Below are 13,797 nucleotides of genomic sequence, written 5' to 3'. Positions count from 1 at the left end.
CATACAGATAATGAAAAGTTTTAACTATTAAAAATAAATTTATAATTAAAAAAAAAATGATCATGTATAGCTGGGTGCAGTGGCACATGCCTGTAATCCCAGTAACTCGGGAGGCTGAGACAGTAAGATTGCAAGTTCAAACCTAACCTCAGCAACTTAGTGAAGCCCTAAGCAACTCAGTGAGACACTCTCTCTAATAAAATATGAAAAAGATCTGGGATATGATTCAGTGGTTAAGCACCCCTGGATTCAATCCCTGGTACCAAAAAAAATGAGCATATATTAAAACATTTTTGATGGGCTAGGATCCTCTAAGAGCACAGAAATCATTTAAAGAATGAATAAAATTCACAAAAAGATTTGCTTAAACAAAAGAAATCAGTTTGTCTTTTATTATTTGCCATTTTAATTCTTGAGCAAATATTTGCTCAGGCAAATGAACCCAATCTACCTTTAGACAGGTTATCCTGGAATGACTTTTCACCTCTCCCTGGTCTGCATTCAGGTCAGTTTGCTTATTTGCATGCAAGTGTGTGACTCTCTGTGTTTCAGGGCTATCTTTCCTTGAGCCATCAGAATCATCTCATTGTGAATGCTGGGCAGATGGAGTTCCAGACCCTTCTTCATCACAACCTTCAGCGCTCCATCCAGAACCTGGGCTCTGTCCAGGTGTACTTACCTGGTGACCTGACAGGGCACAGTTCTGCTCAAGAGGGAATGCAGAGCCTGTGCTACATAAGCCAGCTCATGTTCTTCAAGAAAAGCCCTTATCCAGAAGCAGGAGCACCTGGGAAGGTACAGGACAGTGGCAAACTGCCATTGTTAATGGTCATTTTAAATTTTCAGTGATGGCTTCCATAGTAAAGAGACTCGATGAGCACATTTGCACCTGTTTAGTTCCTAAAGCGGATACCTAGAACATGTTGTTGACTCTACTCCTCTTGGAAGAACAGTTTCTTGAGAAAAAATCTTAGCAAAACTTGGTGTTCCTGATAGCTGGGTAATTGGACCCATTCAGAATTCCCTGTGAGGTTTTAAATCTATTGTCAGAGAATACGAGATTCCAGTAGGTTAGAACATGTAGTACAGTGATTATGAGTTGGACAGGGTTGCTTGTTCCTAAAATCAAATGCACATTTCCACTAGAATGAAATCTGAGGAGGGGCTGCCCAGGGTCTATCAGAACTTTCTTTTCTTTTTCTCTCACCTGAGAGGCACGTCTGGCCTAAACCCAATTAAGATAGGGAAGTCAGGAGGATTGTTCCAGCCACCTGGAAATTTTGTGAATATTCACATCAACTTCTGCATTTAGAAACCCAGTGAGTTCTCCTGAAAGAGAGATAATGTTCACTGTGTTCTCTCTGTTCTCAGCCTCCTGACCCTGCTCCAATACTTGGCTCATTTGAGCATCCAGTGAAATCTAATGAATGAATGTACTAATTATGATGTGCATCTTATTTTCATTAAAAAATCCTTTTATTAAAGCATTTGTTTCTTTTTTTAGGGAACTGTAAATAGCTAATCAGCATGTGAAAATAATTCATACTAGCAAGAAATAAAGAAATAGCAATTAAAATGATGTTTTAACTTACAAAAATGCAATTATCTAAAAATACTACTTGTGGAAATGTCATGGGAGAACTAAGATGTTGGTTGGTATAAGCTTTGTGAAAGTGCTAGGCACCAGGAGTTTCAAAATACCCAGACCCTGTTAACAGTTGTAGAAATTCACACCAAGGAAATAAGGAAAGATTTCAAAGCAAGATGGGTTTTTTGTTTGTTTGTTTGTTTATTCAAAACATTATTTATGATGACCCAAAAAGATAGGTACCTAACTGTTCACTGGTCATTTAAGTGAATTGTAATTTATAAATAACTAATTAAAATTATGTCCATAAGGGAATTTTATGAACTTTAGATTTCATGCAAAAAATATGGAAGACTGAATTTCTTTTTTCTGCCCAGTGCGTACTCCATGCATGGAAAAGGTTTGAAATGCATCACCCCCAAAGTTACCTTCTCTGAGCAATGGGCAATCTGTTCTTCACTCTTTTAAATCCCTTTGTGCCTTCCTGATTATCTCTAGTAAGCAGATATGTCTTTTTTGTATGAACACTTCAAAAATTAAAAATACTTTAAAACAAATAATTTTAATAAGGGTAACATAAATGAAGCATTAAGCTCATCCCCAATCCTGCCATTCTAACTGGTAAAACTAGTTTGGGTTTCTATATGATTCTCTAATATCTGGCACATAATTTTGCAGTACTGTGATGGTACCATCACTATACCTTGGTTTCCTTCTTTTCTTGTTTGAGTCAACTCTGGGCTTTGTTTTCTGAGATGGTCTTTGCTTCCTAAGGTTGACGAAGTCGTGGGGCTCACCCTCTACAGCTGCTCCAGCAGGAGACCCATCCACAGAGGAAGGCTGAACACACCTGTAACTGTGGAGTTTGGGGAGGAAGACAGTCCAGTAAGGAGAGCCTTGCCCCATGCCTGCTTCAGTTAGACTGTGCAGGCTAGTTTTTCATGCACTCACTTTTCCACATACAACTTTCATTTAATTTGTTTTCTTCTCAATGACAGGATAATAAGAGAAATAAAACAAAGTTTACATTGCTTCGAGAAAAGGTGAATTTCCATCAGTTCACTGGGATATCCCAAAAACCCCAGGAGTCTCTACAGATACGAATCGAGTTTTCTAAGCCCATTACCAGAGCGTTTCCTGTCATGCTGCTAGTAAGGTGTGTTGAGGGTGACTGCAACAGTGACCATGAGATCCTGGCAAGACACACTGACCTTAAGAATGTTTTGTGAATTTGCAGGGAAATGGATGGCACTAGAGCAGATTATGCTTAGTGAAGCTAGCCAATCCCTAAAAAACAAATACCAAATGTCTTCTTTGATATAATGAGAGCAACTAAGAACAGAGCAGGGAGGAAGAGCAGGAAGAAAAGATTAACATTAAACAGAGACATGAGGTGGGAGGCAAAGGGAGAGAAAAGGGAAATTGCATGGTAATGGAGGGAGACCCTCATTGTTATACAAAATTACATATAAGAGGTTGTGAGGGGAATGGGAAAATAAACAAGGAGAGAAATGAATTACAGTAGATGGGGTAGAGAGAGAAGATGGGAGGGGAGGGGAGGGGGCATAGTTGAGGATAGGAAAGGTAGCAGAATACAACAGTTACTAATAGGGCATTATGTAAAAATGTGGATGTGTAACCGATGTGATTCTGCAATCTGTATTTGGGGTAAAATTGGGAGTTCATAACCAACTTGAATCTAATGCATGAAATATGATATGTCAAGAGCTTTGTAATGTTTTGAACAACCAATAAAAAAAAATCAGAAAGATTAAAAAAAAAAAACATTAAATTAGATTAAAAAACACATTTATGAGGATCTTGTTACATCCTAGGTTCTTGGATAAATGCTCACATTTCAAGTAAAATGGACATTTTCACTTTTAAGATATTCTTTTTAATCAAGTGAGAAAATCAACAAAATGTCAGTAATCATTTTAGAATCTATAAATGTATGTATTTATGCATTTATATAACTTTTGCTGTTATATATTATATTTAGTCATATTGCTTATTAATGCAAAAAGAAAATTAAAAAAAAGAATGTTTTGTGAAAGTGAATTAAAATGTTTTCAAAGCAATGAAGAGGCTCATTGTCTAAAGAAATTATTTTACTATTTAGACAATAAGCTTCCACATTTTATTTTCCAGGTTACCTTCCTGCCTACTAATTGATGTGAGAGGAGATATGGGCCAGAATTCTACGTTCAACTCTTTGTTGTTTTCCTTCCTTCCTTCCTTCTTCTTTCCTTCTCTTCCTTTCTTTCTTTTTCCTGCTCCTCTTCTTCCTCCTCTTCCTTCTCCCCTCCTCCTCCTCCTCCTCCTTCTTCCTTTCTCTCAATAAGGAGAAAATGTCCTCAAATATATATAGATATATCTAAGGAGGCTTCATAGATTATCTTTCTTAGTAATATTTAGTCTGTGAAATTGGATGGACATTTTAATCACTAAATTGCATAAGAAGGATAAATAAATGAACATTAAAACATTCTTTGGAATCTTACTTTGAAATTGCTAATGGAAGCCTTGAGTTTGTGGGGTGATGCTATTCCACTGTACCTGTTGATTGAGAGAGTAGCTTGACTGAACCAAAGGGGACTCTCAAGCAAGGGCTGTCTCTTAGGCAGACACTGCCTGCTAGCCCTGGCACAGTGCCATCCTGCCCACTGACTTAACCCTCATTCTGCCAAATGAGCTAAGCCATCAAATGTCTGAAATTGTCTATTTCCTCAAAGAGTTCAAGTTTTAACTTCTTCAACACACAGAAGAAGTAAATTTTCAGTTCCTAGAAAATTCTTAGTCTGACCACTTTGTGCTTATTATCCTTTATCTGCCAGTTTCCAGCTCTGCCAACAGGTGCAGTGGAGCATTAAGACAGCTGTGTATGTGCTGCAGAGCCCTCCTAACATGGAGCCAGCACTGTATGTTTTATTCCTATATACTGTGCTGGTTATTCTTGTTTTTCTCTTTTACTGAAGTTTTTTGGTTTTGTGTTCTATTTTTTTTTAATGAAATGAAGGATGAAAGTGTCATCCATTTATTAAAAGGCCAACTGGTGCCATGGGATTAGCACATCAGATCGTTTTAGTCCATGCTACTTCTTGTGGCAAGAAGGTTGTTTTTCACAAATTATGTGACTAAAGAGTTGAAAGAGGAAAAAAAAAACTAGACTTCACTACTTCATTTCTATTTTCTAGATTCTCCAAGAAACCTACTCCCTCTGATTTTCTTGTGAAACGAATCTACTCCTGGGATGAGAAAATTGTCCAAATTTACATACCTGCTGTTCCACAGAAAGGTCAGTGGACAAGATGCTTTTTAATTTTCAATTCTCTTCAGGTGGTGAGAACACAGGCTACAACCTGAGTTTGCAGAGCAGTGTTTTTCTTTCTCATAACATAAACATCCTCATGACACAACCATCCAAGTCATCTCTTTGCCTGCTAATAAATAAACCATTTCTCAATACTCTTGTGAAAACTATACCATAACCAAGTACAGTCCTTGACACTGGGGGACACATGCATTGTTCACAGGACCCTGCCCACCTTTCCACTTCTCCCTGCCTCAAGCTATGACTCCTCCTTCTTCTCAGGGTCCTGGGTTTGTTTCACTGGTAGCTGTCTGCAGTTCCTTCCATTTTCTTTCCTTGGACTCCCCTCCATGGAGCTGCTTTGACCCTAGCAGTTCATTATCCTCCTTTGCCCAAATGCCTTGACTTTGCTTTCTAGCCTGCTGCCCCTTGCGTCCCAGCTAGACATCAGGGACCATGACTTCAGAGGTGAAGCTTCTCCGTATGTCACATAAAAGCAGAGAGCAGGCTCTCTCTGATGATCCTTGCAGAATATTGATCTTGGGGCTCACCCCTTCACAGCAATCTGACTCGTTGCTCAGAATCCTGAGCTCCAGTGTCTTCCCCTGAAGATCAAGAAACTGGAGCTCTATGTGCTTAAGTGGACCACACAGGACTAATAGACACATACTCTAGACCCATGTCCAGCATGCCATGTGGACCTTGAAGGAGAAGTTGGCTTCTGACTCTCAGGTGAATGGGTGAATCCTTTCATCTCTAAATTTTTCCATACTGAGATATAGTTAATTTCCTCTGAGACCCAGTCACTTCACTTCTCTTTTGAAATGAATTGTATTGCTAATCAGATTCAAATTAAATAAGCCAAACTCAGAAAGTCAAAGGTTGAAAGTTTTCTCTTAGATGCAGAAGCTAGAGAGAAGTCAGGAATTAAAAAGAGAGAGGTGGTCCCATGAAAATGGAAGGGAGAACAGTGGAAGAGAGGGAGGGGATCCAGGAGGAGGGAGAAGGGAAGAAGGATGGGAAAGGGAAGAAATTTCAGGATGAAATTTTTTAAATTGTGCAGTGTGCATGCATGAATATATCACAATGAATGCCACATTTATGCACCAATTTAAAAAATAAATAGAAGGAAGACCAATAAAGTAGAGTAAGGAAAGCAATGGAGGGGAAAAAGAAGTACTGGAAATTGAAAGGAAGCAAATAATGACACACACATGTTTGAATATGTCAAAATGAACCCCACTGCTATTAACTATAAAGTATGAATAAAAACTTTTAAATTCTGAATTTTTAAACTTCATGGCAATTTTTAAAATTTTACATTTCACATTTCTTTTCTACAGTATTTTTTTTGTAAAAAAAAATTTCAAACTGACAAAAAAGTTTTAAAAAGTAAAACAAACACCTATATTATTCCATCTGGATTTACCACCCAGCTCACATTTTGCTACACAGAATTTATCCTGGTGTACGACTGAATGTGCATGAATGTGTGGGGGTGTGCATGCTTGTGTGCTTTGGGGTGAGCTCTTAGGAGGAGAGAGAGGAGGAGGGGGAGGAGGAGGGAGAGGAGGAGGATCCAGGGGAAAGAAAATTTCAGACTCATGACATTCCACTTTGAAATACTTTGACAGATGTCTCATTAAAAAAAGGGGCTCGCCTACTGAACTCAGTACCATTATAACCCCAAACAATCAACATTAACTTAATATCTACCCTGTAGCCCCTAGTTAAAATTTTGAAATTTTCCCCAATGTCTTTAAACCTTTATATTTCTTATTCAGAATTAAGTCAGACTTCATGAGTGCATTTCATTGCCATATTTTCATAGTCCCTTTAAAATCTAGAACACTTCCCCCATTTTTAAAAATAACAATGACTTTTTAAATTATTCCAGCTCAGTCATTTCTTTTGGTGTCTCACATTCTAAAATTGTATGATATTTTATGATTAAATTCAGTTTGTAGGTGTTTGGCACATACTCATCAGGTGATGCCCAACATGGTAGTTAGCTTGAGGAGAGCCCCTCCAGTCTAACAGGCCACTTTTCCCTGCATAGTCATGTGAGGTGAAGCTCCTGAGCCAGCTGAGTGTTCTCTTGCCTGCAGCCTCTCACCCCATGGTTTTAAGTTAGCACTGGTGATATACAGTGGTCCACAGAATGATGACTTTCTAGCTCCACCATAAATCATGTGGCATTCTTCTGTAAAGGAGCACTTCTCTCTCCCTCACCCTTGCTCTTTTGTCTCTTGGTGCATAGAGTGTCTCAAAAATGTGTTCTGTTCATTTCCATCATTTTTCTTTCTGATGCTCAACTTGGTCAAAGAGAGTTCCTTCATAATACTTCTTGAATTTTTTTGACAGGGTAAACCTTCGAGTGCTTGCTTGCTTCCTGGGGTGCAAGGTGCCCTGCCTTGTCATGCACTTGACCTGCCCTTCCTTGGAATCAGCTCTTTGTCGTGGGAACATTTAGAATTCCAGACCTGGGCACCAAATGTGCTCATTACTATCAGGGTGTCATTGATTTAATAACTCTGTGTGTGTGTGTGTGTGTGTGTGTGATGAGCTCATGCTAATGTCTTCAATTCAAATCCAACATCCTGGGTTCCTTCTTACTTTCTTCCATTGCACCTTTTTATCCCCATTTTCAAAGATATCTCTAGTATTGCCCAAAAAGCACACAGTCAAAATTATTCATATTAATTATTTTCTCTGTGTAGAGTTTTGACATCAATATTATGTAAGATTAAGTCCACTTTTTTCTTCATGTATTTAATATCACCCACTCTGCTTGTTCTGAAGTGTCCCTTATGTTTGAATTAGTTCATCTTTTTCCCCCCAGTGTTTCAGTTTGGAAAACTGAGCATTCTTTCTTATACTCTCTCATATTTTGCTTTCTTGATTAAATTAGATATTTAGAAGTCACTTCATCAGTTTTCATCAATCAGTTTTTTCAGTCTTCTGTGTGTACGTAAGAAGTTTGTGCATATAGTATATTGAATCTGGGGGAGGGGTGTATCCTCAAGTTAATTCCTAGGTATGTTTTTTCTGGGTCAAAAAGAAAATTCATTTATGGCTATATAAGTATTCCAAATTGCCCTTCTGCAATGAATGAAAATACCTGCTTTCCCACAGCTTTGTCAAGAAAAGATATTTTTGATCTATTGAATTTCATCAGATAAGTGAAAATGATAGTTTTAATATGAATTTTATATGAACTGAGCATTTTTCATGTTTAAAGACAGTCACCAACTTTTTCATGTAAACTTTCATATATACCTATTTTTCTATTGAGCTTGCTTTTTCTTGTTTTTAAGAGCTCTATCTACGTTAGGATGATTTGTGATGTTCCAAGTCCCTCCTGAGACCCTGAACAAACCAGTCACCTCATCTTAGTGGGGATGGAGAGAGTTCAGTGTCCTCAATTGCCATTCAAACCACTTTCTATTTCTCCAAGGCTGTCAGCCAACCTGTCAAACATCAGCATATTGGAGTCTGCATCCTTTTCTATAATATAGATTGCTTGTATTTTCTTACAGCTCACCATTGATTTATTTTACTTTGTTTTGAAAAAAAAATTAATAGTGAAATTTACCAGCATTTTCTAGTATTAAATTGTTAGAAACTAATTTCCTATGTTCAGATTCTAGAAGAAATCATTCATGTGCTATTTTAGTGTTTGTACAGTTTTTTTTCCATTTGTACCTCTGATCAATTGGTGCTTATTATTGTGAGTGAGATGAGGAATGGACCTAATTCCATATTTATACGAATAGTTCATATCTAATGAATGATGACCAGGTATCAGGTTTCTACCTGGTCATCATGCCCACCCCTCCCCGTGGTGACTGCCCTGGTATTTGTTAAAAGTATTAGGAGAAATTTTTAAATAAGTGAAAGATTAAAATGCTTTTTCTTTTTTTTTTTTTATTGTTGGTTGTTCAAAACATTACATAGTTCTTGATATATCATCTTTCACACTTTGCTTCAAGTGGGTTATGAACTCCCATTTTTAGCCCATATACAGATTGCAGAATCACATCAATTACACATCCATTGATTTACATATTGCCATACTAGTGACTGTCATGTTCTGCTACCTTTCCTATCCTCTACTATCCCCCCTCCCCTCCCCTCCCCACCCCTCTTCTCTCTCTACCCCCTCTACATACCTTCATTTCTCCCCCTTGTATTATTTTTCTCTTTCCCCTCATTTTCTCTTGTATGTTCTTTTGTATAACCCTGAGGGTCTCCTTCCATTTCCATGCAATTTCCCTTTTCTCTCCCTTTCCCTCCCACCTCTCATCTCTGTTTAATGTTAATCTTCTTCTCATGCTCTTTGTCCCTACTCTGTTCTTAGTTACTCTCCTTATATCAAAGAAGACATTTGGCATTTGTTTTTTAGGGATTGGCTATAAAATGCTTTTTCTTTTAAACATAAAAATTATCTAAAAATGATAGCTTAAAACCAAATGGGTCACTAGGTGCAGTGGTGCACACTTGTAATCCTAGTAGCTTACAAGGCTGAGGCACAAGGATGGCAAGTTCAAGACCAGCATTAGCAACTTAGCAAGGCACCAAGCAACTTAGTAAGTCCCTGTCTCAAAATTAAAAAAAAAAAAGTTTAAAAGGGCTGGGGATGTGGCTCTGTGGTTAAGTGCCCCTGGGTTCAATCCCCTGTACCAAAAACCAAACACCCACCCAAAACACCACACAAATCACTGTACTGTCCTTAAACAAGAAGGATGCAGACTGATATGCTGATGTTTGACAGGTTGGCTGACAGGCTAGGGAGAAATACAAAGTGGCTTGAATGACAACTGAAGACTGAACTCTCCCCATCCCCACTAAGATGAGGTGACTGGTTTGTTCAGGGTCTCAGGAACATCACAAGCCCTAGAAATACTGTTTTCCTTCCTAGCACTTTGCCATAGTCAAATGAAAGTTTGGGTGGGTGTAATTCACCATTTAAATGCTCTGGGAACAAAAAAGGCCAGAATTTAATGTCCCCTTTCAATCTCTGTCCATCTCTTTCTACTTTCCCCATCTGCCAGTTCCTCTGTCTGGAATGGAGTATGCCTTTTGCAAACTTCAGACTGTACTTACTTTCTATTTGCTTTTTCTCTGTGTAGGTGCCAATGTGGGATATTTATCCTTGTTAGACGCTGACTATGACAGAAGACCTCCAAACAAATACTTTGCTAAGGCAGTGAACTACACAGTACATTTCCAGTGGATCCAATGCCTGTTTTGGGATGAGAGAGAGTGGAAATCTGAAAGTTTCTCTCCACAACCAGGAACTTCTCCAGAAAAAGTTAATTGCAGGTATGAGCATACTGTTGGGAAAGAGTCCGGGAATTTTAGCAAGTGACTACATTGGCTTCTTCATTTGGTCTGGGCCCTGGAATCTCTTCTGAATCATGTCCTCCCATGAATATCTGGAAAAGTCTTGGATGGCACAACCCTAACAGGATGAGCCTTTTATACCCATTCTCATGTCAGTCTTGATTCTTCCATGCTGTCCTGTGGCTCTGAGGGGAGGGGACTGATTTCTACCTGGTCATCATGCCCACCCCTCCCAGTGATGACTGCAGTGCAGTAGCTATTTATTGAGCTTCTTTCTACTCAGAAAAGATTCAATAGAGAAGAGGCAACAGGGGTCCAGTTTTATTATCATGGAAATGCTGGCACCCCTTGGGTGTGCAGTTTGAAGTCAGACAGACAGGGTCCTCTGCTCTCACTGCCCCTCTGTCCCTCCTCTTCCTGTGCAGAGGAGTCCTCACCCCACACCCCCAGGCCTGGCTCAAGGATGAACATCATGAGACTCTGCACAGACATGAGCTCCCTTCTCAGGAATTTCTGGGTATCTGAATCATGTTACTAAATTGGAAATTCTTTATTTTCTAGCCACAAAATTTACAATTGTATGAGAAGCTTAGTCCTTTCATTTTGGTTGTCCTTACCCTCTTGTTAAGGTAGATATCAACAATAATTTAGGCATATTTAGAAGTAGAAATAGTTGTTTCCTCCTTAGGAAAAATTAAACCATAAGAAACTGTATATTATGGTTGCCAGTTAGGAGGCAAATATGTCCTGATTAGAGCATCTCGATGACATTCATCTTTGTTTTTGACTTTATTGTGTTGCACCCTTTTGTGGTTGTGCCATTTGAATTTTCAGGTAATGGCCCAATATTCTGCTTTTATATTTAATTATAAATTAATGCCATCATTCATTCTCTATGACATACCAGTCCCTGCTAGGTACTTTTACAGAAATGAGTAACACATGGAAATTGCTCACAAGTTAGTGAAGATGAGATAGGTTTTATTTTTAAAGATAATATACCATAGTGAGCTTCATCTTTATGTATATCTGTAATACACTGATTTTTTTGAAAAAGCTATATATAAATATAAGACTGATAGAAGAAAGGGAACCAAGAAAGGAAGGAGGAGAAGGAAAGAAATACTGGGAACTAAATTAGAGCAAATTAAATTCCATGTTTGTATAATTATGTCAAAATGAACCCCGATATTATATATTACTATAATGCACTAATAAAAAGTTGTTTTTTTTTTTTTTAAAGATAGTACTCATGGTGGTGGTCATGGTAGGAGCTGCCAATGATAGGGCCTTTGCAATGCCGAGAACAGGTGCTCAGGCAAAGGTTCACAGCATGTGCTGAGTTGCCGAGAGCAGCCCACAGAAGGGCTTAAACTGAGAGTCTCATGGGGAAGCTGGGCTGAGGCAGGTCCTTCCATTGAGTCTGCAACACATTCAGGACAGTCTCCACAGGCGCTGTATCCAGTTCCCGGATGTGAGGATGTCTGGTACTTCAGAGGAGTCTCGGTCCAAAAAATAATTTCAAACTTACGTTGGGATACACACTGTGAACTGGGCACACATGGTAGCAGTATGTTTAGGACCTGTTTTCTTTTTCACTCTGGTTAGCTTACCACTACCCTGTGAACAGCTGCTCCTGTTACACATTTGGTATCATAATGTGCATTTTCCTCCTAGCTATGACCGCCTCACAGTGTTCTCTGTCTTGAGAAGAAAGCTGAAGGCTGGTTTTGAAGTGAGCGACATATCCAGTTTACAGCAGTAAGTTCCATCTTCTAAATCAAGATTTCATTTTGTTGTTGCCACTGCCCACTCAGCATGCTCATGTATAATTAAGCAGATGCTTGAAATCTGTGTTTTAAATGTATTTATTTTTGCATTACAATTCTTAATACACCACTATACCATAATTTATCATATCTCTGATTATATATAAAGTATGTTGACACCAAATTCACATCTTCATACATGTATTTTGTATAATGATGAGGGTCTTATTTTGTTTTTTGGATTATGAATATTAGGAGATAATTGCCTTTAAATACTATATCCACTGTCTGTCTTAGCTTTTTCACTGCTGTGACTAAAAGATCGAATCAGAATGACTTTAGGGGAGGAAAAGTTCATTTGGGGACTCGCGGTTTCAGAGGTCTCAGTCCATAGACAGCTGGCTGCATTCCTCTGGATTCCAGGCAAAGCAGGACATCATGGTGAAAGAGTATGGCAGAGGGAAGTGGCTCACATGATGATCAGAAAGCAGAGAGAGACACTCCACTTGCCAGATACAAAATACATACCCCAAAGCCACACCCCCAGTGCTCTATCTCCTCCAGCCTCACCCCACCTGTCTTCAGTTACCACTCAATGCCACCAGTGATTAATTCACTGATTGGGTTAAGGCTATCCTAACCCAATCCTTTCTCTGCTAAACCTTCTTTCATTGTTTCACACATGAGCTTTTGGCAGACACCTCACATCCAAACCATAACACTGTCTATACTTACATTCACTGACAAAAGAGATTTATAAACATAAGAGAGTCAACAATTTTTTTTTTAATTTTTAGGTTTAGATTTAGTTCAGTGTGAATTTGGATAATTATAATTGATTATGTTAATATCTATGGTAATGTCACCTCTAGATTTGTCTGACCTGGTTTATACTTATAGTCACAGCTTAATTGTTAATAGCTCTCTTGGTCTCTGAGATGTATCCATTTTAAACAGTAAGTTTAAAATTCACCCTATTTTAACAGCCACTGTTTCATATGAAACAACTTATATTTAGAGTCTGAAACAGGGGTACATCAAGGGCAAGCTTCTGTAGGCAGCAACCTTCTCTGTCTCATTTGTCAAGCTGACCCATGTTTAATACAGAGCTTGTCCCTGGTAGGTGTTCCGTAAACATTTGCTGAGTGAATATTAAGGGCAGATCTGCACTTCCTTGGGTGTTGAGTTTTTGAGTTTTCCTACCTTGATATTCTTATAATAGGAAACTCTGCCTTTATTACTTAATCAACCATAGTATTTCCTGGACTAGTTGGTGAATAAGAGAATTTGTAAATAAGACATTAATTACTAATGTAATTCTTGCTGACCTCAGAGAAGGGTCACCAGTCGTCCAGTGATCAGGGCTCTAAGTGCAGCAGCTCAGCCCTGGTTTCCACAGCACTGACACCATTGGGGAGGGGGCTATAAACAAAGAGGTTTGGGGAAGCTCAGGGGATGTCCAGATAGAAGACAACACCTGAAGTCACACAGAGGCAGTAGCATCAGGGACATCTGGCCAGAATCCAGGAGGTTCCAAGCCACAGCTCAGGTATAGTAAGGACAAACTAGAGCCAGGTGGTTGTGAGCTGATTGGGTATGGCTTAGAACAAGCTTGTCCTGGTCTTGCTGGGAAAGAAGGAAGAAGAGTCCAGGCAAGACCAGGAGCACAGCCCAATCCTAGATATAGTCAAAGAGCAGTGAGGCAGGGGACATAGCACAGAGTCCCCAAGCAGTATGGACTCCAGGCTCTACCTCTGAAATCTTATCAAAGATTTCATAAG

At 38.9% G+C, this 13,797-nt stretch overlaps 1 protein-coding gene across 1 annotated transcript in view; it reads left to right on the top strand.

Moving 5' to 3' along the window:
- The window catches only part of Pkd1l1 (polycystin 1 like 1, transient receptor potential channel interacting), a 145,503-nt gene that overhangs the window by 76,923 nt on the left and 54,783 nt on the right, over positions 1–13,797 (top strand). The window contains exons 28-33 of the mRNA XM_071608980.1: positions 553–795; positions 2,363–2,473; positions 2,587–2,744; positions 4,786–4,886; positions 10,034–10,226; positions 11,925–12,008. Of these exons, the coding sequence (XP_071465081.1) occupies positions 553–795; positions 2,363–2,473; positions 2,587–2,744; positions 4,786–4,886; positions 10,034–10,226; positions 11,925–12,008 (890 nt within the window). The remainder of the gene's footprint in view (positions 1–552; positions 796–2,362; positions 2,474–2,586; positions 2,745–4,785; positions 4,887–10,033; positions 10,227–11,924; positions 12,009–13,797) is intronic.

Source organism: Marmota flaviventris, chromosome 1 (assembly GCF_047511675.1).
Source record: "Marmota flaviventris isolate mMarFla1 chromosome 1, mMarFla1.hap1, whole genome shotgun sequence".
Taxonomy (NCBI): domain Eukaryota; kingdom Metazoa; phylum Chordata; class Mammalia; order Rodentia; family Sciuridae; genus Marmota; species Marmota flaviventris.
This window is presented reverse-complemented; position numbering and strand designations above follow the sequence as displayed.